Below are 22,979 nucleotides of genomic sequence, written 5' to 3' on the forward strand. Positions count from 1 at the left end.
TGGTTAGAGGGAGGGAAGAGTTAAATTATGAGGGGAGACTGACAAGGTTGGGGTTGTTTTCTCTGGGGGAAAAAAGGCGCTTGTGAGGGGACATGATTAGACTTTACAAGTACATTAGAGGACATTATAGACAAATAGCAGGGGACCTTTTTACCCATAAAGAGAATCACGTACCAGAGGCCTCCCCTTCAGACTAGAGGAAAAGAAGTTTCATTTAAAGGAACAGAGTAGGGGGTTCATCACAGTGAGGACAGTGAGGTTGGGGAATGCACTGCCGGGTGATGATTCAGTTAATGACTATAAGAGGGACTTGGATGATTTCTTGGACAGACATAATACAAAGGCTATTGTGATACTAAACTCTATAGTTAGTATAGATATGGGGATATATCATTTATGTGACAGTAGGGAGGGGTGTGTGTATGGGGCTGGGTTTTCATTTGGAGGGGTTGGACTTGATGGACTTTGTCTTTTTTCAACCCAATTTAACTATGTAACTATGTAACTATGTAACTATATAACTATATGTAACTGTGAAAGTGAAGTGTCACTGTCTCTATTTATCTTCAGCCCATTTGGGCCCCTAGGGGGAGTAACTGGATCCATTTCCTGGGCGTCTGGTTCCTGTTTGATGACATTTTTCAGTGTTTCTGTCACCAGAGGAAGATTCATTTCTGATATAATTATTATTCCCTGTCCTGTGAGAAGGGCCACAGTGTTAGGGGCCAGTATTAGTGAAGGATGCAGTGCATGCTGGGATACACACACCCTTTAAACACTAACATTGCCCTGGTGCCAAGTGCTACTTATGTGTACAGACCAAGTCTGATCAACTGCCCTCCTGGATTCCCTGCACCCCTAGATACACCCCTGGATTCCCTGCACCCCTAGATTCCCAGCACCCCTAGATAAACCCTGGATTCCCTGCACCCCTAGATAAACCCTGGATTCCCTGCACCCCTAGATAAACCCTGGATTCCCTGCACCCCTAGATACACCCTGGATTCCCTGCACCCCTAGATAAACCCTGGATTCCCTGCACCCCTAGATAAACCCTGGATTCCCTGCACCCCTAGATAAACCCTGGATTCCCTGCACCCCTAGATAAACCCTGGATTCCCTGCACCCCTAGATAAACCCTGGATTCCCTGCACCCCTAGATAAACCCTGGATTCCCTGCACCCCTAGATAAACCCTGGATTCCCTGCACCCCTAGATACACCCCTGGATTCCCTGCACCCCTAGATTCCCAGCACCCCTAGATACACCCCTGGATACCCAGCACCCCTAGATACACCCTGGATTCCCTGCACCCCTAGATACACCCCATGATTCCCTGCACCCCTAGATACACCCTGGATTCCCTGCACCCCTAGATAAACCCCATGATTCCCTGCACCCCTAGATACACCCTGGATTCCCTGCACCCCTAGATTCCCAGCACTCCTGGATTCCCTGCACCCATAGATAAACCCTGGATTCCCTGCACCCCTAGATACACCCCTGGATTCCCTGCACCCCTAGATTCCCAGCACCCCTAGATACACCCTGGATTCCCTGCACCCCTAGATACACCCCATGATTCCCTGCACCCCTAGATACACCCTGGATTCCCTGCACCCCTAGATACACCCCATGATTCCCTGCACCCCTAGATACACCCTGGATTCCCTGCACCCCTAGATTCCCAGCACTCCTGGATTCCCTGCACCCCTAGATACACCCCTGGATTCACTGCACCCCTAGATTCCCTGCACCCCTAGATACACCCCTGGATTCACTGCACCCCTAGATACACCCTGCATTTCCTACACCCCTAAATAGAGCTCCCTGCACCCCATGCCCAGGGAATGGGCAGCAGATTTTGGGGGTGCAGCTATAGTAGGAATAGCAGTTGCAGGGGAGGAAGAGGTTAATGAGGGTGTCCCTTTAAGGCTCCCCCTTCCCTTTGTACCTGACTCACAAGCCGCACTGGGAACAACAAAGAGAAAAGGGGCGGGCTGTACCACTGTGAGTATTAGGGGGGTATAATGAGCGTTTCTAAAGAACAGATAACCGAGCAAGAATTCCACTGTAAGCATTCAGTCCGCACCAGGACACAGACTGGCTCACCGGCCTCTCACTACCCGTAGCAGCCTCTGAGACTGCAATATCACCCCCCTTCCTAAGCGCGAGATTGGTTTGTCCCATGTCCCTGAGGCTGGACACTTGGCTTCCTGACTCACAGCGGATCCGAGCGGACATGTACCACTGAGCTGGCGCGGGGGGAGACAGGTGAGCGGCTGAACCATCACTGACTCACAGGGGGACACAGGGAAGCTGAGGGGGATGTACCACTTAGTTATAGCTGGGGGGCACCTTGGCATCTGAACGGGAAACACTCGCTCAGTGACAGGGAGAAAACACCGGGTTGTACCACTCACTGACTGACAGGGGAGACGGAGGCAGATGCACAGGGGTCGCGGGGCGACTGGGGGAGGGGATGTACCACTGAAATCGGAGGGGGTGGCGGGGGATGTACCACTGGGCAGGGGGCAGACGTGTGTGTCAGTGAGAGGGGGCGGGGCAGAGCCTGCAGCAGCAGCAGCAGCACAAGGTGTCTCTATAGTGACCCAGGTAACATCCTCTGGAGACAATATTCCAGGTAACTTGGCTTTGGGGGAATGGGAATTAATGTTGTGACTCTCCCATTATCCTTGGGCCTTTGCTGGGGGTCGTTCACATTGAGTGACATTTGGGCTTGTCCATTGAGTGAGGGAGGGGGGTGGGGCTGAGGATCATGGGAGATGTAGTCCATATGAGCTGCTGCTGTGTATTTGTGTATTCAGGATGGAGTGCTGCCTGAAGGACGAGCTGCTGTGCTCCATCTGCCTCAGTCTGTACCAGGACCCCGTCAGTTTCGGCTGTGAGCATTACTTCTGCCGCAAGTGCATCACGGAACACTGGAACCGGCAGAAACACGGGGGGAGCCTGGACTGTCCGGAATGCAGGAGAAGCTTCCTGGAACCCACCCTGTCCCCCAGCCTGAAGCTTTCCAACATTGTGGAGCGCTACACGGCCTTCCCCCTGGATGCCATCCTCAGTGCCCAGCGCAGCTCGTTCCCCTGCAAGGACCACCACAAAGTCAAGCTCTTCTGCCTCACCGACCGGACCCTCGTCTGTTTCTTCTGTGATCAGCCCTCCCTGCACGAGCAGCACCAGCTCACCAACGTGGACGAGGCCTTCGACGAGCTGCAGGTGAGACTCCGCCTCTACTTCCCATGATTCCCTGTGGGTTACATCCCTGGGCACTAACACCTCTACTTCCCATGATTCCCTGTGGGTTACATCCCTGGGCACTAACACCTCTACTTCCCATGATTCCCTGTGGCTTACAGATCTGGGCACAAACACCTCTACTTCCCATAATTCACTGTGGGTTACATCCCTGGGCACTAACACCTCTACTTCCCATGATTCCCTGTGGGTTACTGCCCTGGGCACTAACACCTCTACTTCCCATGATTCCCTGTGGCTTACAGATCTGGGCACAAACACCTCTACTTCCCATAATTCACTGTGGGTTACATCCCTGGGCACTAACACCTCTACTTCCCATGATTCCCTGTGGCTTACAGATCTGGGCACAAACACCTCTACTTCCCATAATTCACTGTGGGTTACATCCCTGGGCACTAACACCTCTACTTCCCATGATTCCCTGTGGGTTACATCCCTGGGCACTAACACCTCTACTTCCCATGATTCCCTGTGGGTTACTGCCCTGGGCACTAACACCTCTACTTCCCATGATTCCCTGTGGCTTACAGATCTGGGCACAAACACCTCTACTTCCCATAATTCACTGTGGGTTACATCCCTGGGCACTAACACCTCTACTTGCCATAATTCCCTGTGGGTTACTGCCCTGGGCACTAACACCTCTACTTCCCATGATTCCCTGTGGGTTATATCCCTGGGCACTAACACCTCTACTTCCCATGATTCCCTGTGGCTTACAGATCTGGGCACAAACACCTCTACTTCCCATGATTCACTGTGGGTTACATCCCTGGGCACTAACACCTCTACTTCCCATGATTCCCTGTGGCTTACAGATCTGGGCACTAACACCTCTACTTCCCATAATTCCCTGTGGGTTACTGCCCTGGGCACTAACACCTCTACTTCCCATGATTCCCTGTGGGTTATATCCCTGGGCACTAACACCTCTACTTCCCATGATTCCCTGTGGCTTACAGATCTGGGCACAAACACCTCTACTTCCCATGATTCACTGTGGGTTATATCCCTGGGCACTAACACCTCTACTTCCCATGATTCCCTTTGGGTTATATCCCTGGGCACTAACACCTCTACTTCCCATGATTCCCTGTGGGTTAGAGCCTGGGGCACCTCCCAGCTGTTCCGGGTGATTGACATCTCAGTAGAGGCCATTTCACTGCTTTCCTGGGGCCCTCAGACCTTTTTTATGTCAATGCTTAATGGGGCCCTCAGGATTAAATACCCCCCCCAGCAGCAGAAATGATTGAAATCTCCAGTCTTTATGTGTAGGGGGGGCAATAATGTGAATCCCCCAGGGACCCCCACAGCCCCTAAGTGCAGAAGCCTCTCTGCTGTCATTCTATTAGTGTATAGTGTGGGGGAGGGGTGTATTGTGTGGGTTGGGGGGGTACATTGGGGAGTATAATTGTATATGGGTGGGGTAGAATATAAAACAGAAGGTTCCAGATGTTGCTGGGTGGGAGGAGCCAGTGACATTAGAGTAACACTGAGCACCTTTGTGTCACACGGCTCCTCCCCCAAATTTGGGTGTCGGGGACTGAAGGGGGGGCCCTTAGAAGAGGGTCAGGTTTGTAGCAATCTATGTGGGGGGCTGTGTCCTCTTTATCTGCCAGACCCCCCCAGACAGCTCCTTGTCCCACGCACCCCCGATATTAATCATCAGTTCTGATGCCCCCCGCAGCCAATGGCCTGGAATTAACCCCCCTCATGTGCCGCTTTAACCCCCTGCACTCTGAGATGATTGTGAGAATCAAGGGGGGCCCCCATGTGAGACTGTGGTGCTACTGTATATAACGACCCCCCCGCTCTCTATGGGAATGATGAGCAACAGCACCATGGCAACCGTGTCACGTGACCAGATCATGTCCCCCCTGAGGGGGGAGCTAATTAGGGGGAATTCTGCACAAGCTTCTGGCGCTTTCTACTAATGACACAAATGTGACAATTACTCAGATCTGAGGGGGGGGGGTCCCCTGTTTTCTTCATCCCAACAGCCCCAGGGACATTCCCTTATATCAGTCTGGGGAGACACAGGGATGGGCATTAGCTACACAGCCCCCCCCAACATAATATCACTGGGGGGAGACTCCCCGTTGCACAGGATTCCGCTTCTCCCCAATATGAGGCTGTAGGTTCCAGCATGGAGGCATCAGTGGGGGCAGGTAAGTCCCACGTTTCCCCCACTCTGGATCATTACGAGTAGAACCCCAAGAGCTTGCAATCTTTCAGGCCCATCAGAAAGTCCTTGAGATGGAAACCCAACCCCCCTAAATCCTTCTGATTTTCTTAAATGGTTAACAATCAGCGAGGCCTGTGAGGAACATGTGATACAACTTACAGTCTTCTACAGTATAAGGGTGGAGCTTAGTGTGCCCAGAACATTCCTTCTCTGTATATTTGTATTTATACATATGGGAGGAGGAGGTTCCATATTGATTCCCTTAGACAGTACAGTATGAGGGTATAGCTTATTGTGTGCCCAGAACATTCCTTCTCTGTATATTTGTATTTATACATATGGGAGGAGGAGGTGCCATATTGATTCCCTTAGACAGTACAGTATGAGGGTATAGCTTATTGTGTGCCCAGAACATTCCTTCTCTGTATATTTGTATTTATACATATGGGAGGAGGAGGTGCCATATTGATTCCCTTAGACAGTACAGTATGAGGGTATAGCTTATTGTGTGCCCAGAACATTCCTTCTCTGTATATTTGTATTTATACATATGGGAGGAGGAGGTGCCATATTGATTCCCTTAGACAGTACAGTATGAGGGTATAGCTTATTGTGTGCCCAGAACATTCCTTCTCTGTATATTTGTATTTATACATATGGGAGGAGGAGGTGCCATATTGATTCCCTTAGACAGTACAGTATGAGGGTATAGCTTATTGTGTGCCCAGAACATTCCTTCTCTGTATATTTGTATTTATACATATGGGAGGAGGTGCCATATTGATTCCCTTAGACAGTACAGTATGAGGGTATAGCTTATTGTGTGCCCAGAACATTCCTTCTCTGTATATTTGTATTTATACATATGGGAGGGAGGAGGAGCCATGTATATATAAGGCCATAGAGGGGCCCTTGGTTGTACATTTCAGCAGAGAGATGAATGGTGTAAGTATATGAGAGGTATGTGGGTGCAGGTGCAGTAAGGGGTATGTGAGAGGCTTTGGATGGTCTCGGGTCTCGTTACTGTTGGCTTTGTGTCCCCCCAGCGGGAGCTGAAGGAACAGTTGCAAGCTCTGCAGGAGAGTGAGAGAGGACACACAGAGGCACTTCAACTCCTGAAACGTCAAATGGCAGAGACCAAGGTAAGGGGGATCCACACTCAGTGGCACTTTGTTAGGCACCCAGACATCAGGGCATATGCTCTAGCAGAGTGTACACTTGGTATAGACCGCTAGATGACAGTTAGATGACAAATATGGTGACAGATACATAGCTAGATAGATGACTGACAGATTGATGGATATATACAGTTATAACAGATATATAGCTGACAGCAGATAAATGACAGACATAGAATGACAGATGACAGTTAGATAACATGACAGATATATATATATGACAGATGATCAAGATGAGACATTAGATACAGATGGCAGATACAGATAGATGGCAGGAAAATAGATGACAGATACAAGACTTAGCCCTATTCCCATAAACTGCCCCCCAACCCTGCCCATCACACCCCCTACCTGCTGTGGCAATGCTAAATGGCTTTGGTCCTGCCAGTACAGCTCATATGGTTTGATAACTAGAGAGATGACAGATAGATAAGTGACCAACAGATGGCTAGAGAACTAGATATGTGACAGGCAGATAATGAGATATATAGATGACAGGTATATAGCCACATATATACATGACAGACAGATATATAGATGACAGACATATATCTAGATCTATAGATGAGACTGATGACAGCAAAATAGATGAGACAGATTACAGACAGATGACAGATATATAGCTAGATATATAGATGACAGCTAGATAGTTGACAGAGATGACAGCTAGGTATATAGAAGACATAATAACTGATAGATGACAGATATATATAGAGTTGACAGATAGCTAAATAGATGACAGATGGATATCTAGTTGACAGATAACTATATCATATATTTAGCTATATATATATAATCTATTTAGCTATATGTTAACTATATATATATCTATCTATCATATATTCAGCTAACATATAGCTAAAAGATGATACACATATCCTTGAGAAAGGTTCCAACAGGGACCGAAACGTTGGAATGTAACAGAAATAAAAACTGATATTTTTATATACGGGAGTGCTGGTTCTTCAGAGAATTCAAATATATATAGCGAGAGAGAGAGATAGTTGACAGCTAAATAGATGACAGATATATAGTTGACAGTGGGAGATTATTTGGAGTTCTACTCACTCAGACCTACTGGAAGACTAAAGGCAATAGGGAACAGTAGAAAGAATCTCCCATAAGTCTCAGCAGTACAGCTTGGGGGTCTCCCCCTGTTACTAAAAGCGCTGCCATGTGACTGTAGTGTTGCCAATAAGGGGTGGCCATTATTTCCCAGAATTCCAATGAATCTGCACAACTTCCTCCTCTGTAACTCGCCAACCTCTCCACCCTCATTCCCTTTCAGCTCCTTTACTTCATTCTCTCCCCCCCCCACACACAGCTCTGGCTCCACCGAGGACCCACTGGTACCCCCCATCATCCAACTCCCATTTACTGGTATTTCATCCTACATTACACCCAGCGGCAGAACCAACTGACCTGGGCCCCGCCCTCCAAACTGGCTGCACGCGACACCCTCCCGCCTGTGATATTCTTATTGTAGCCCCCCCCCCCGGTCCAGGTGCAATCAAAAAATGGGGTGTTGGTACCCCCCCCCCCCATTAACAGTTGAGCCACCAGATTCCCAACTCTTTATAGTGACAACTCCACTGGGTAGAGAGGATTCTGGGTACTGCAGAGAGTCAGCTGATCTTACAGGAAGTAAGGACATGCAGTCACATGACTACCAGGAAGCACTGATTTCCTCTTTCTCTTTTATTAGTTCAACATCTCACTTTTTGTCCTCTGCCCGCCCCTCTCTCCTGCTGCAACTGTCAGTTCCACATCTGCCCTGGCCTGCGGTCACTGCCCAGTATCACTCCTCACTGCTGCTCCCACCTGAAACGTAGCACATCCAGCCCAGCCCCCTTTAAGCTGCAATGGTATAGTCCATTGATATAGATATATATATATATATGGGATGGCAGTTGCAATAGACTAAGTCCTGCCAATGATGTGCTGGGGGCCACTTATTGACTTGCATGTTGTATGATTTTATCCCCCACAAAATTGCAATCCTTTCTCTCCAGTCCTCTGCTAAAAGTCTGCGCTCGACCATCAGCGAGGCCTTTGAGCATCTCCATCGGCTCCTGCGGGAACGTCAGAAATCCATGCTGGAGGAGCTGGAGTCGGACACAGCCAGGACACTGAGCGACATTGAGCACAAGGTGCAGCAGTACAGTCAGCAGCTGCGCAAAGTACAAGAGGGGGTGCAGATCATGCAGGAACGTCTGACTGAGTGTGACAAACACACCTTCCTGGGGGGCATCTCCTCACTATCAGAGAGGTACCACTGATTCTTCCCCCACACATATGTCTTGTCGTATAGTTAGAAAATATGCATTTTTTTATGTAGGGCTGAGCATCCTCCCTCAGTGTTACTAACGTCTGTCCCATAGCAACTGTTACAATTGGTCCATGAGCCGCTCCATTTCCCAGCAGCCCCTACTGAGCATCCTCCCTCAGTGTTACTAACGTCTGTCCCATAGCAACTGTTACAATTGTTACATGAGTCGCTCCATTTCCCAGCAGCCCCTACTGAGCATGCTCCCTGAGTGTTACTAACGTCTGTCCCATAGCAACTGTTACATGGGTCGCTCCATTTCCCAGCAGCCCCTACTGAGCATGCTCCCTGAGTGTTTAAATGAGAGGAAATGAATTCTTATTTATGTTGCACTGTTTGCGAATGGAAGTATATGTGGCCCTATGAGGTGCCAGTAATTGCCCTCGCTGGGGTTAATGTCCCAATGTTCTAACTGCCGACTCTGTGCCCAGGTTAAAGGGGAAGGTGCACGAGACAAACCTGACGTATGAAGACTTCCCCACCTCTAAGTACATGGGGCCCCTGCAGTTCACCATCTGGAAATCTCTCTTCCAGGACATCCATCCAGGTAACCAATCATTTGCTTTCCCTGGGCCGGGCCTCAGCCAGTACCACGTGTGTGTGTGGGGGTGCGCCCAGTTTAGCCATGAGGGTCACAAGATCCCATTAACCCTTTTCTTATCCCTGGTTTTTACACCAGTTCCGGCAGCTCTGACGTTGGATCCGGTCACGGCCCATCAGCGCCTCATCCTCTCCGACGACTGCACCATTGTGGCCTATGGGAACCTGCACCCCCAGCCGCTCCAGGACTCCCCCAAACGCTTCGACGTGGAGGTGTCTGTGCTGGGCAAGCAGCTGTTTGACAGTGGGGTGCACTACTGGGAGGTGCTGGTGTCGGACAAGACTCAGTGGATGATTGGACTGGCCCATGAGTTGGTCAGTAGGAAGGGGACTATCCAGATCCAGCCGGGCCGGGGCTTCTACTGCATCGTCATGCACGACGGCAATCACTACAGCGCCTGCACCGAGCCCTGGACTCGACTAAACGTCCGGAGCAAACTGGACAAAGTGGGGGTGTATCTGGACTACGACAAGGGGCTCATTATCTTCTATAACGCAGAGGACATGTCCTGGCTCTACACCTTCCGAGAGAAGTTCCCGGGGCGACTCTGCTCCTATTTCAGCCCCGGCCAGAGTCACGCCAACGGCAAGAACGTGCAGCCCCTGCGCATCAACACAGTGCGCATCTGATGGGGCGGGGCTCTGGCAAATGGAGGCGGAGCCTGTGCATGACGTAACTTGTAGACTTGCTGGGAGTTCAGAGACACGTCTCATATACAAGGGCTTCACTGCTATAGGGGGAACCTCCAGTGCCTGTAACAAATGGGGGAGGGGCAGTTGTGAGTAAACGATTGTGTGTAACCGCAGCAACCGCGTTTCCATCTTCTGCTTCCGTGTCTTCTGCCCTTGCCCCACAGCCACCCACCTGGGGAGGCACCTGAGTAGGGCCCAGAGGATGTCTATATACTACTGTATATACACACAAGCTCATCTCTCAGCAGCGCAATCATCCCAGGGGCCGGCCCTCTCTCCTTACTCCCTGCACCCCTTCCCGCTAACTCCCTGCACCAGCAGCACCCCTTCCCCCTAACTCCCTGCACCAGCAGCACCCCTTCCCCCTAACTCCCTGCACCAGCAGCACCCCTTCCCCCTAACTCCCTGCACCAGCAGCACCCCTTCCCGCTAACTCCCTGCACCAGCAGCACCCCTTCCCCCTAACTCCCTGCACCAGCAGCACCCCTTCCCGCTAACTCCCTGCACCAGCAGCACCCCTTCCCCCTAACTCCCTGCACCAGCCCTTCCCCCTAACTCCCTGCACCAGCAGCACCCCTTCCCGCTAACTCCCTGCACCAGCAGCACCCCTTCCCGCTAACTCCCTGCACCAGCAGCACCCCTTCCCCCTAACTCCCTGCACCAGCAGCACCCCTTCCCGCTAACTACCTGCACCAGCAGCACCCCTTCCCCCTAACTCCCTGCACCAGCAGCACCCCTTCCCGCTAACTCCCTGCACCAGCTGCACCCCTTCCCGCTAACTCCCTGCACCAGCAGCACCCCTTCCCGCTAACTCCCTGCACCAGCTGCACCCCTTCCCGCTAACTCCCTGCACCAGCAGCACCCCTTCCCGCTAACTCCCTGCACCAGCTGCACCCCTTCCCCCTAACTCCCTGCACCAGCAGCACCCCTTCCCCCTAACTCCCTGCACCAGCAGCACCCCTTCCCGCTAACTCCCTGCACCAGCAGCACCCCTTCCCGCTAACTCCCTGCACCAGCAGCACCCCTTCCCGCTAACTCCCTGCACCAGCAGCACCCCTTCCCGCTAACTCCCTGCACCAGCAGCACCCCTTCCCGCTAACTCCCTGCACCAGCAGCACCCCTCCCCGCTAACTCCCTGCACCAGCAGCACCCCTCCCCGCTAACTCCCTGCACCAGCAGCACCCCTTCCCGCTAACTCCCTGCACCAGCAGCACCCCTCCCCCCTAACTCCCTGCACCAGCAGCACCCCTTCCCGCTAACTACCTGCACCAGCAGCACCCCTTCCCCCTAACTCCCTGCACCAGCAGCACCCCTTCCCGCTAACTCCCTGCACCAGCTGCACCCCTTCCCGCTAACTCCCTGCACCAGCAGCACCCCTCCCCCCTAACTCCCTGCACCAGCAGCACCCCTTCCCGCTAGCTCCCTGGCACAGTACTGACAATTCAATGCTGCTCCTGCAGTCCCAGTGTAAGGAGGGTTCATGTATTTAGGGTGGGTGCCATTGACTGGAATCTGCCCTGGGTGCTCAGTCAGAGGGAAGAATTAGGAAACATGTGGAATATGAGGAGCTGGTGGGTTGGTGAGTGTCACATATTATTACTGGAGGTCGGAGTTCTGTCCCCTTCATATTGGGCCAACTTGTTCTGCAGCGCCGCTCCCCCCCAGGAAAGCAAATACGAGGCTGACATTTCCTCCTCCTAATAAAGAGCCAATACTTCTAGGAGTCATTCACCTTTAAATTAACTCTTAATATGATGCAGGCAAAGCGATACTAAAAGTGAACTAGGGGTGTGTTGCACTTGTCTGGCAGCAGGTGGCGCTCACTGCACAGAGACATGGAGTCTTATGGGAATAAAGGGAATTTCAGCCTTAATGCCCGTGCCCAGAGCAATTGTATCCAGGGCAATGGCTGAATCCAATAACTCTAACTCTGATACCCGTATACTAAGCATGCCAGGAGTTGCAGTCCTGCAGAAGAGAGGCCGGTGCATTCTGGGAGTTGCAGTCCTGCAGGAGAGGGGCGGGTACATGCCGGGAGTTGCAGTTCTGCAGGAGAGGGGCGGGTACATGCCGGGAGTTGCAGGCCTGCAGGAGAGGGGCGGGTACATGCCGGGAGTTGCAGTTCTGCAGGAGAGGGGCGGGTACATGCCGGGAGTTGCAGTTCTGCAGGAGAGGGGCGGGTACATGCCGGGAGTTGCAGTTCTGCAGGAGAGGGGCGGGTACATGCCGGGAGTTGCAGTCCTGCAGGAGAGGGGCGGGTACATGCCGGGAGTTGCAGTTCTGCAGGAGAGGGGCGGGTACATGCCGGGAGTTGCAGTTCTGCAGGAGAGGGGCGGGTACATGCCGGGAGTTGCAGTTCTGCAGGAGAGGGGCGGGTACATGCCGGGAGTTGCAGTTCTGCGGGAGAGGGGCGGGTACATGCCGGGAGTTGCAGTCCTGCGGGAGAGGGGCGGGTACATGCCGGGAGTTGCAGTTCTGCAGGAGAGGGGCGGGTACATGAGCCGCTGAGAAAGGAACAGACAGAGAATTGACTGTATCAGAAAGTTTAATGGAAACAATTAGGGCGGGGGGGGCATTTCATTGGGGGGCAAGTGTCTCCTTTTATAGGGGGGTCATTCTCTGCAACTAAGACCCCCAGTACTTGCTTAATGCAGCCCCTCCTTGGATAAGACCCTTTATTTGCCAGAAACCACCCCCTCCCAGGGTTAGACTGCCCCCCCCCACAGCATTTTCCAGAAAGTGCCCCTGAAGTGACCCCCCATTTACTGCCAGACGCCCCCCCTCAGGTGAGACCCCGTTATTTGCCGGGCGCTTGCATCTCTTTGCAGAAAGTCTCAAACTGCCGCTGCTCCAACTCCGTCATTTCCTTGTTGAGAGAGTAAATCTGTGGGGAGAGAAACGGGGGTCAGAATATTCAGCAACATGTTGCCCCCCCACATATTACCCCCCCTAAAGCCCACCCCCGGGACCGGCACTGTGTGTGAATCAGTCCAATCACTCGTCTCACTGCCCAGCCAATCAGTCTGCAGGAATCCCAGTGAGAGCCAATGGCTGCAGCTCTGGCTAAAGAGTCAGCCCAAGGCTAAGCAATCCCAGCATGCACTGGGCCAGTAGGGTTCCTAGAGCCACACAACCTGGGGCCCATCAGCTCCTCGTTTAGGGCCAAAGTCTCTGGGCCCCGGTCACTGTCTGGTTAGGAGGGTCACACGCTGCAGATAAGGAGGGGTATTGGGGTGCCTTGTATCTGGGGCACACATTCCGTACCCTGGCACTGCCACATCAGCTACACGTGATACAGAAGCAAATGACATAAATGTTTTATAGTAAGAATTCAATGGGCCCCAAAAAGTGTGTGGGGCCCCAGACTCCTGCTATTTCAATGCTGGTTCTGCCTCTTAATCCAAATCAAGTAATGTGCACAGGGGCCCAGTCTGTTCAGTCTCCTCCCCTTATTAACCCTACAGTGCCCACAACTCCCAGCACCTTCTGCTCTAGAACTGCAGAATAGCTACTTGCTACTCCCAGCACCTTCTGCTCTAGAACAGTAGGATAGCTACTTGCTACTCCCAGCACCTTCTGCTCTAGAACTGCAGAATAGCTACTTGCTACTCCCAGCACCTTCTGCTCTAGAACTGCAGAATAGCTACTTGCTACTCCCAGCACCTTCTGCTCTAGAACTGCAGAATAGCTACTTGCTACTCCCAGCACCTTCTGCTCTAGAACTGCAGAATAGCTACTTGCTACTCCCAGCACCTTCTGCTCTAGAACTGCAGAATAGCTACTTGCTACTCCCAGCACCTTCTGCTCTAGAACTGCAGAATAGCTACTTGCTACTCCCAGCACCTTACCGTAGGATAGCTACCCGTTCCCTACATGATCAGAGGGAGGGGTCGGTTGCGGATTCTCCTGTTCCTGCCAGCAAATGGTTAATCGCTTGGCATTGCCCCAGGGGGCAGAGAATCCTTGGCAGGTGATTCCCCCACCCTCATTCATTTCTCATGTGTCTGAGCAATAAATAGACGGGGGCTCATGTTACACCACAGGGAGGGGCAGATGGTCTGTGTGTAACCACTAACCTTTCCCTCCGGGGTCACACAGGCAGCACCTCAATCCCCACATTATTATAGCACCACTGTGGATTGCTAGCTCTTGTGCCCAGTGCTGGGTATATATACACACGTTGCTGTACCAGCAGGGGCTGTGGGTAGTGACATGGGGCACTTGCAGGTACAGCTCTATGTGTGGCCCCTAGGAACACAGGACACAGCTGGTTAAACACTTAGGGCCCCTCAATAATGAAGCCGGGGCTCCGAACGATATTTTCTTTTATCTGCATTAAGTGTTTCCCTGACAGACAATTTGGGAGGGTGAGGAGGGGCTGCTCATTGGCTGATCCTATCTGGGTGGAGCCTGATGTGACTCAACATTTCTGTCCTCCTCACTGACCCTGCGAGACTGACGGACTATACTCTGCCCCCCTCTCTCTCTCTGCACCTGCTCCACTGGGTCTCCCCTCGACTGCCAGAGACCCCCCGCTGCACCCACCCACCTCTACCAGGAGAGACAACTGCCTCTACAAATCTTCCACCCTCTGCCCATCAGCCTCTGCAAAGAGACCCACCGAATTCTCAGCGGCCGCCTCTCCCCAGGGCACAAGATGTTTCTGATGAAGCAGTTGAACCAGGGGGGCTTTGGGAATGTCCTGCAAGGCCTGGCAGGGGGGCAGGGGGGAGGAGGAGGAGGCCAAGGCCAAGGAGGCATCGGGAATATTATTGGGGGGGCAATTGGCAGCTTTGCTGGTGGGCAGCAAAGTAGTGGCCAAGGAGGAGGTGGCGGTGGGCAAGGAGGTGTCGGAAATATTCTGCAGGGGGCACTCAGTGGCATCGCTGGAGGTCAGGGAGGAGGCCAAGGAGGCATCGGCAATATCATTGGGGGGGCAATTGGCAGCTTTGCTGGTGGGCAGCAACGCGGTGGCCAAGGAGGAGGTGGCGGTGGGCAAGGAGGTGTCGGAAATATCATTGGGGGGGCAATCAGTAGCCTTGCAGGTGGCCAAGGAGGAGGGGCTGGCAAATTTCTGCAAGGGGCAATCGGAAGTCTGACTGGAGGAGGCTCTGGACAAGGTGGAGCCGGGAACCTTGCAGGTGCCGGTGGAGCTGGTGGTGGGCAAGGCGGTGGACAAGGCGGTGGGCAAGGGATGATCATTCTGGGAGGAATTCTCAATGTTATAGGAGATGCGATTGCCAACTACAAGCCTGCACCCCCTCCCGTGGCCGTGGCCAACGTCTACCAACAACAGGCAAACGAGAACGATGAGCAGCAGAAGTTTCGGCGCCTGTTTAAGCAGCTGGCGGGGGAGGACATGGAGGTGAATGCCAACGAGCTGAAGAACGTGCTGGACAAGGTGGTGGCCAAACACCAGGACCTGAAGACCAGTGGATTCAGTATTGATACGTGCCGCAGCATGGTGGCCATCATGGACAGTGACGGCACGGGCAAACTGGGCTTCGAGGAGTTCAAGTACCTGTGGAACAACATCAAGCAGTGGCAGTGTATTTACAAACAGTTCGACACCGAACGCTCCGGGTACATCAACTGCCAGGCGCTCCCAGGGGCACTAAAGGCCGCCGGCTTTGACCTCCATGACCAACTGCATGTCCTGCTGGCACGGCGCTATGCCGACGAGAATGGCAACATCAACTTCGACAGCTTCATCAGTGCCCTGGTCCGACTGGATGCCATGTACCGTGCCTTTAAAGCCCTCGATAGGGAGAACACTGGGCATGTGCAGGTACAGATGCCCGAGTGGCTCAAACTGACCATCTACTCCTGAGGTGCCCGTGGCAAATAGAGGGCACCTATATCCACATATCTCTTCCCTGGAGAGAAGGACTTCACTACTGAACGGTGCCCAGCCAATCCCAGCACAGGGGCAGAGAGGATTCTGGGACATATCAGTGAGTCTCTGAACTGCATTTTGCTTCATTTGCTGCCCCATTATAAAACTGTCAGACATGGAGCTCGTTCTACTGACAGCCAATCACAGCGCTCCTGTATCTGCTGAATGTTTCCCTTGCCCCCGCCCCCGTAATAAATATCTGATGCTTAAAGGAACAGCGTCTTGTTTGTCACATGTTTGTTTCCATGCAGGTCAGTCAGTGGGTGGCTGTTATGCCTTGGGGTGGGGTATTAACTCTTTCAGTACTGGGGGAGGGACAGAGAGGCACAAACAGTGCAAGTACCATGTGGGGGGTAATGATTAGTATCTTACTGAATTCTAATTGGCCTTCATTTTTATTTCTCATATTAAATTATAATATTTTCAATTATTTGCTTTCTGCTGCTGACTCTTTCCAGCTTTCAAATGGGGGTCACTGACCCCATCTATAAAACAAATGCTCTGTAAGGCTACACATTTATCGTTGTTGCAATTTTTTTTCCTCATCTTTCTATTCAGGCCTCTCCTCTTTCAGTCTCTTATTCAAATCAATGCACGGTTGTTAGGGGAATGTAAAAGTCAATGTAGAGGTGAACAACCCACTTTAACTCTATCAGTACTGGGAGAGACAGACACAAAGGAATACAGTATTAACTCCCTCAGTACTGAGAAGAACAGTGGTTACATGCCCAGGGGAGGGTACGGCTTCCCAGAAAGACTGAACAAAACTACCCAGGTTTAATCCTGTGCCGGAGTCCCTGCTGTACATACAAGTAAGGTGCCCAGTCATATAATCCAATCCTGTGCCAGGGTCCCTGTTGTACATACAAGTAAGGTGCCCAGTCATATAATCTGATCCTGTGCCGGGGTCCCTGCAGCCTGGTGTAACTATGAAGTGACCTGAGCCCCTGGCACAACAATCACTATTCAGTGATACAGGACTTGTCACTCAGGACCCAGCTTGTTCCAGGCCTGTAGAGATCTCCTGGGAGGAGCCTAATAAACTCCCCGCAGGGTCAATAAGGGTCACATAAGATTCGGTCCATATGACTTGGACACAAAGGGGAGAGATTTTGACTTGAGCTGCAGGGCCAGGGATACACCAGGATGGACAGTGACCTAGGAGGGTGCAGGGAGTAGCATGGATAATGCAGGCCTGTATGTAAATAATAAATGCTCATATTCTCACTAGCACCCACACTGGGGTGACACATGCACCTCCAAACCAAATCCTGTCCCACTGCACCCCACCTACACCGACATACTATTTTAAACACATACCAGCCCTATTAAAGGGACAGGCAGAGTTACTGGGCAGCAAGGTAGGTGCCCCCCATTGGGAATCCCCTGTAACTCCCTGTACTTCACCGCGCTCATCTGAACACCCAGAGTGGGAAATTAGCACAAGGCGTGGGGGGGGGGGACTGACATGGCAGCACTGCCCTCTCATTATTCCTTGTGACATGCTCTGGGCCCCCCATACACCCCCAACATTGTATTTGTTGTATATAGAATTGTCAGACATGGATTGTACAACTGAACGCAATGAGCTGAAACCAAACATTAAACTGAGGGATCCAAGAGGGGACAGGGGTACAGGGGTGTAACTACCGGGGGAGCAGGGGGTGCGATCGCACCTGGGTCCACAGGAGACCTCGCCACAGCAAACACGGTAAGAAAAGCGTCTGTAGGGAGAGGGTGATCACACTGCACCCAGAAGAGGGTGATACTTTACTGGACATGTGCCGGGAGTAGATTGTAGGATGCGACGCACAGATTTGATCTTACAGACATAATATCCATCCGCCGCCCCGAGATGATTATTCTGAGCACAAAGCTTCTTCAAATTACAAGCGCACACCCTGAAACTTGAATCCCTGGTGCCCAGCGAAATAGGGGATCGGCCAACCCCTCAACAGTCCAAACGAAAAGAAATTCACTGGCACTCAAGCATGATAAAGGGGTTGTCCCCGAAACGTTGCATGCTGCATTGAATAAATTTAAAGCAAGGATTTCACCCTGCGAGTATCACCTGAGTGCCAGTGAATTTCTTTTCGTTTATTCTGAGCACAAACACAGGGAACAAAAAGTCCCACTGAGCTTTCGTTTAAAGGAACAGCGCAGGTCAAGTGATAATGTTTCGTTACTGCGGGCGACTCCCTGAATAGGAATCACGGGGGGGACGATCTTTTCTTATGCAGCTGCATCACTACCTTGTACGGAAACTGTTCTGTATCACAAGATCCGGCAGCAGGTGGTGAGGACAGTGGAAAAGATCATTGGGGTCTCACCATTATGGTTATTTACCACCCCCGATGTTTTCAGAAGGCTCGGCGATGGCTCCCACGCTGCACATGATCTCGTTTCCCTCCTGCCATTGGCTAAAAGATACCGCAGTATTAGGGAGCCGACTTCCAGAATGTGCAACAGTTTTTTCCACAATCCATCAGGCATCTCAACTGCCCAGGACTGAACTGAATATATCCATAAAGAACTAGGGATGCACCAAATCCAGGATTCAGTTTGGGATTTGGCCAGGATTCAGCCTTTTTCAGCAGGATTCGGCCAAATCCTTCTGTCCAGCCGAAACTGAAACATAATTTGCATATGCAAATTAGGGGCAGAGAGGGAAATCGCGTGACTTTTTGTCTCAAAACAAGGAAACCATTTTCCCCTTCCCATCCCTAATTTGCACATGCAAATTAACATATGCAAATTAGGGTTCGGATTCGATTCAGTATTCGGCTGAATCCTTCGTGACGGATTTGGGGGTTCGGCCGAATCCAAAATAGTGGATTCAGTGCATCCCTATAAAGAACTGCAGAAACCTCTGGAATCCTTTCCACAATTGTGTCTACCTTTGCCCCGACTGTTTAGTGTTCACCTGAAGAGCTCACACTTGATATCCCCTCATATAGTCGTACGTGTAGCACCGGGGGGTTCTGGAGAAACGTCATTTCATTTCCACTGAACTCTATTACTGGATACGGCTGAAACGACAATAAAATCCACTTGACTGACAGTGACGTTCCTTCATTTTCCAAAATGGCCGCCCAAAGAGACGAGGTGAGAAAAGCAACGCGACCAGTGGCGTAACTAGTTGTTACTGGGCCCCATAGCAAATTCAGTTTAGGGCCCTAAAATATTCATAAATTTTACCAAGATATATTAAATTGCTAATTAATTAGGGTCTCATTGGGCCCCCTACACTCCTGGGCCCCCCTGCAACCGCAGGGTCTGCTTCCTCTATAGTTACACCCCTGAACGCGGCGGTCGTTCCTGCCGGTGGGAAGGTTTCGGGGAGTCGCTGCAGTAACAAGGGGAGTCTGCCCCCCCAGGAGAGGAGACTGTGAGGGAAACTAGGGGGGGACAACTTTTGTGGAAACAAACACGGGCCTTCCTGTATTCTTGCTGCTTTTTCCTATTAATAACATTGGGGTCAGGCAGGTAAAACACAGGCCAGGAGGCAAACCTCAGGGAACACACAGTAACTGACCAGATGAAGCCAAAACAAACTAAAGTGACACGGACAACACCTCAGCATTAATCGTTCTACCCCACAATGTTTCTCCACTCACACAAAACCAGACACTCAGATACAAATACGGCGCCATCTTGCTACACCCTTCCGAGGGGACTATAAGGCTCCACCCACATGAATCCCTCGGCTGGGCAGAGCAAGATGGCAGACGGTCCTGCGAGTACCATTATGGCGGCGTTTCCGTGGGAGTGGACGGGTTCCGCTTTGAGATTCAACATACCTCTGCTCGCTGGCGCTGCTTTAGCTCCTGTTGGGCGGATTTCTGCTTGGCTTTCTCCTGTCGGTTAGCGGCGTCTTTCCCCTTGGGCTTCTCCCTGCGGCCGGCGGGTTCCATGGTGCTGCTGGAAAGTCACTCACAGGCGGGCAACAGACATATTGGTGCACCCAAACTCAGAGAAGGGAATCGATGAGTCGTTAGTCTCTTCCTCGTACTCTGTTCGCAGAGGGCCGTCGAGCCTGGAATGAACCTCCCTGCAGTTGCCGTGTAAACCCAGCCTTCCCTGACAGTATGCGATTGCTGTACAGACGGATGCTCTTTCCTTTCTTCTAAGGGTGTACCAATATGGCGGCTAAACGGAAGTTTACGTCTTCTGGCGGCAGACGCAACAAAGATTTTTACTTTGGCTCCTCCTCCGTAGGTTTAAGTTGCAGGTCCTGGTGTTAGGGCTGTACCATTGGGCTGGAGGGGGCCGCTAATGTGTTTAATTGATAATTACACGTGTCAGTGTGTCTGCTTTAGCTTTATTCCTGTCTCCTCCCCCCTGTGCCCCAACCTCACTTTTAGGGTTGTCACCTTTTCTGGAAAAAAATACCGGCCTTCCTATATTTTTATGGTTTTTCCCTATAAATAACATTAGCATCAAGCAACATTTTTATCGGCCAGGCCGGGTGGCAACCCTTCCCACTTTACACCATGATTTTAGTGATTGGACTTGGGCTGAGAAAACAGGGGCATTGAAGCTACTCCATGTTTTCTTCTTGCAGGGCAGATAATTCCATTCCCTGTGGACAGATAATCCCCAAGTTTAATGGACTTCTGCTTATCTTGACACTGTAGATCACCCTCTCCTCCTCCAGTCCCTCCAGTCACTTGGCCTTCGTGACACAGCCCTGTCCTGGTTCTCTTCTTACATCACCAATCGTTCCTTCAGTGTCTCCTACAATGGAGTAGCATCTTCTCCCCTACCTCTTTCTGTTGGGGTTCCTCAAGGCTCTGTCCTGGGACCATTACTATTCTCCCTCTATACTTCCTCCCTTGGCAAATTAATAAATTCGTATGGTTTCCACTACCACCTCTATGCTGACGATACTCAGATCTATCTCTCATCTCCTGATCTCAACCCAGAACTCCTAACTCGCGTCTCCTCCTGCCTGTCCGCTATCTCTACCTGGATGTCACAACGCTACCTTAAATTAAACCTCTCTAAAACTGAAATGGTTCTCTTTCCTCCAACTAACACCAGTAACATCCCGGAAGTATCCATCATAGTTAACAATTCCACTATCACCCCCTCTCCCCAGGCCCGGTGCCTTGGGGTTATCCTAGATTCTGCCCTGTCATTCACTCCTCATATCCAGTCACTTATTAAATCATGTCACTTCCACCTAAGGAACATATCCAAAATACCATCATTTATCACCCAAGACGCTGCCAAAATTCTTATTCACTCTCTCATCATATCGCGTCTAGACTACTGTAACTCTCTTTTAATTGGCCTCCCCCTCCAGAGACTGTCAGCTCTCCAGTCCATAATGAACACTGCTGCTCATACACCTCAGCAACCGCTCCTCCTCTGCCTCGCCATTCTGTCAATCCCTGCACTGGCTTCCGTTACCTTTCAGAATCAAATTCAAATTAATGACCCTGACATTCAAAGCACTTCATAACTCTGCTCCACCCTACATCTCTGAACTCATCTCTATATACTCACCCACTCGCTTACTACTCTCCTCTACTGACCTGCTACTCAACTCTTCTCTCATTACCTCCTCACATACTCACATTCAAGACTTTGCAAGGGCTGCTCCCTCCTCTGGAACTCTCTCCCACGGTCTGTCCGACTTTCTCCCAACCTTTCTGCTTTCAAGAAATCTCTGAAAACGCACTTCTTTGCCTCCCCTCACTCTGCTTAACTACCAAACACAACACCACATACAGTACCACATTTCTCACCCACTTAATTCGATCTTGCCCACTCCCACACCTTGTGTATTACTCCCTTCCCTTTAGAGTGTAAGCTTTTTCTGCATAGAGCCTTCCTCACCTTTGTACCTGTATTGATTGTGATGTTTGTTACTCCATATGTTCTATGTATAGAATTCATGTGATTTAGTTGTATAATCACATTTACTTTCCAGTGCTACGCAATATGTTGGCGCTATATAAATACATGTTAATAAAAAATAATATATTCCCCATTACTACCAGTTGCACAAGAATAAACACACAGGGATTTGCTGCATTTCTGTGAGTGGCTCCATCAGCTTCAAATCCCCAATAACAGGGAGACTGACGTGTGAGTTGTCCATTTCTATTGTATAAATGTTGGGATGTGTTATTCTTGCCACTGTTCTCACGTTACCAATAGTTATATTCAATTGACATATTTCTACTATTTCTTTTCAATAAAGCATTTGAGAGTTACGTGCTGACGAGTCTCCTAAAGGTAACGTCACAAGGGACTGTGGGAAACACACTGACTCAGACAGGGCAGGTGATTTTCCATAAGAATCCCAGTCTCTATACCCAACAGTTACACGTCTATACCCAGTAATGCCACACTGGTCTTCTTATTGTTCTGCAGTTTGGGTTTATCACTATATATTATTTCTGGTCCCATGAGGGTGGGTAACAAGGCACCCAGTGACACCCACTATACACACGGCTCAGCTGGGGGATGTTGCTGCTCTTGCTGCACTCTGTATCGTGTGTAAATAAATAGGGGATTAGAGTGCAACAAGAGCCAGTGTATTAGTTTTAACAGTGTGGTGCCACATTCCTGCCCTAATCAGAGGCCCCTATTTGTTCCTCTAGAGCAAGGGGTGGGGGGCAATTCTCGCACAAGTTGGTAAATCTCGTGACTAAATCCTGTGCAGCCTGCGGCATGTAACACTTACCCACATTCACTGTACAAATAAGGGCTCCTCCTTGCTCCAGTGAGTTTACAATCTAAGGTCCCTAACACATTCCCATCAATTCCTGTCCCAGTGAGTTTACAATCTAAGGTTCCTATCACATTCTT

At 50.9% G+C, this 22,979-nt stretch overlaps 3 protein-coding genes across 6 annotated transcripts; 2 read left to right on the forward strand and 1 right to left on the reverse strand.

Annotated features, from left to right (window-relative positions):
• The first annotated feature begins 2,014 nt into the window (after positions 1 to 2,014).
• LOC108697846 (E3 ubiquitin-protein ligase TRIM62) lies at positions 2,015 to 10,374 on the forward strand. 3 transcript variants are annotated; one of them, XM_018228290.2, is made up of 6 exons: positions 2,015 to 2,274; positions 2,829 to 3,237; positions 6,511 to 6,606; positions 8,655 to 8,911; positions 9,400 to 9,515; positions 9,648 to 10,374. In XM_018228290.2, the coding sequence occupies exons 2-6, from the start codon at positions 2,830 to 2,832 to the stop codon at positions 10,196 to 10,198; spliced, it is 1,428 nt and encodes a 475-aa protein (XP_018083779.1). In that variant the 5' UTR covers positions 2,015 to 2,274; position 2,829; the 3' UTR covers positions 10,199 to 10,374. The 3 variants fall into 3 exon arrangements, with proteins under 3 accessions (XP_018083779.1, XP_018083780.1, XP_018083781.1); XM_018228291.2 differs by lacking the exon at positions 2,015 to 2,274 and adding an exon at positions 2,515 to 2,644; XM_018228292.2 differs by lacking the exon at positions 2,015 to 2,274 and adding an exon at positions 2,563 to 2,616.
• Positions 10,375 to 12,788: 2,414 nt separating this feature from the next.
• Positions 12,789 to 20,562, reverse strand: LOC108697845 (small vasohibin-binding protein). Of its 2 annotated transcripts, none has more exons than XM_018228288.2 (2): positions 19,958 to 20,339; positions 12,789 to 13,145 (listed from the first exon to the last, which is right to left on the reverse strand). In XM_018228288.2, the coding sequence occupies exons 1-2, from the start codon at positions 20,069 to 20,071 to the stop codon at positions 13,059 to 13,061; spliced, it is 201 nt and encodes a 66-aa protein (XP_018083777.1). In that variant the 5' UTR covers positions 20,072 to 20,339; the 3' UTR covers positions 12,789 to 13,058. The 2 variants fall into 2 exon arrangements, with proteins under 2 accessions (XP_018083777.1, XP_041427759.1); XM_041571825.1 differs by lacking the exon at positions 12,789 to 13,145 and adding an exon at positions 18,908 to 19,186 and having other exon boundaries at positions 19,958 to 20,562.
• LOC108697844 (calpain small subunit 1-like) lies at positions 13,813 to 16,372 on the forward strand. The gene has a single exon (XM_041571824.1). It carries the CDS (start codon positions 14,919 to 14,921, stop codon positions 16,089 to 16,091), a length of 1,173 nt encoding a protein of 390 aa, XP_041427758.1. The 5' UTR covers positions 13,813 to 14,918; the 3' UTR covers positions 16,092 to 16,372.
• Positions 20,563 to 22,979: the final 2,417 nt, after the last annotated feature.

The sequence above is a fragment of the Xenopus laevis genome, chromosome 7S, assembly GCF_017654675.1.
Source record: "Xenopus laevis strain J_2021 chromosome 7S, Xenopus_laevis_v10.1, whole genome shotgun sequence".
Lineage (NCBI taxonomy): Eukaryota > Metazoa > Chordata > Amphibia > Anura > Pipidae > Xenopus > Xenopus laevis.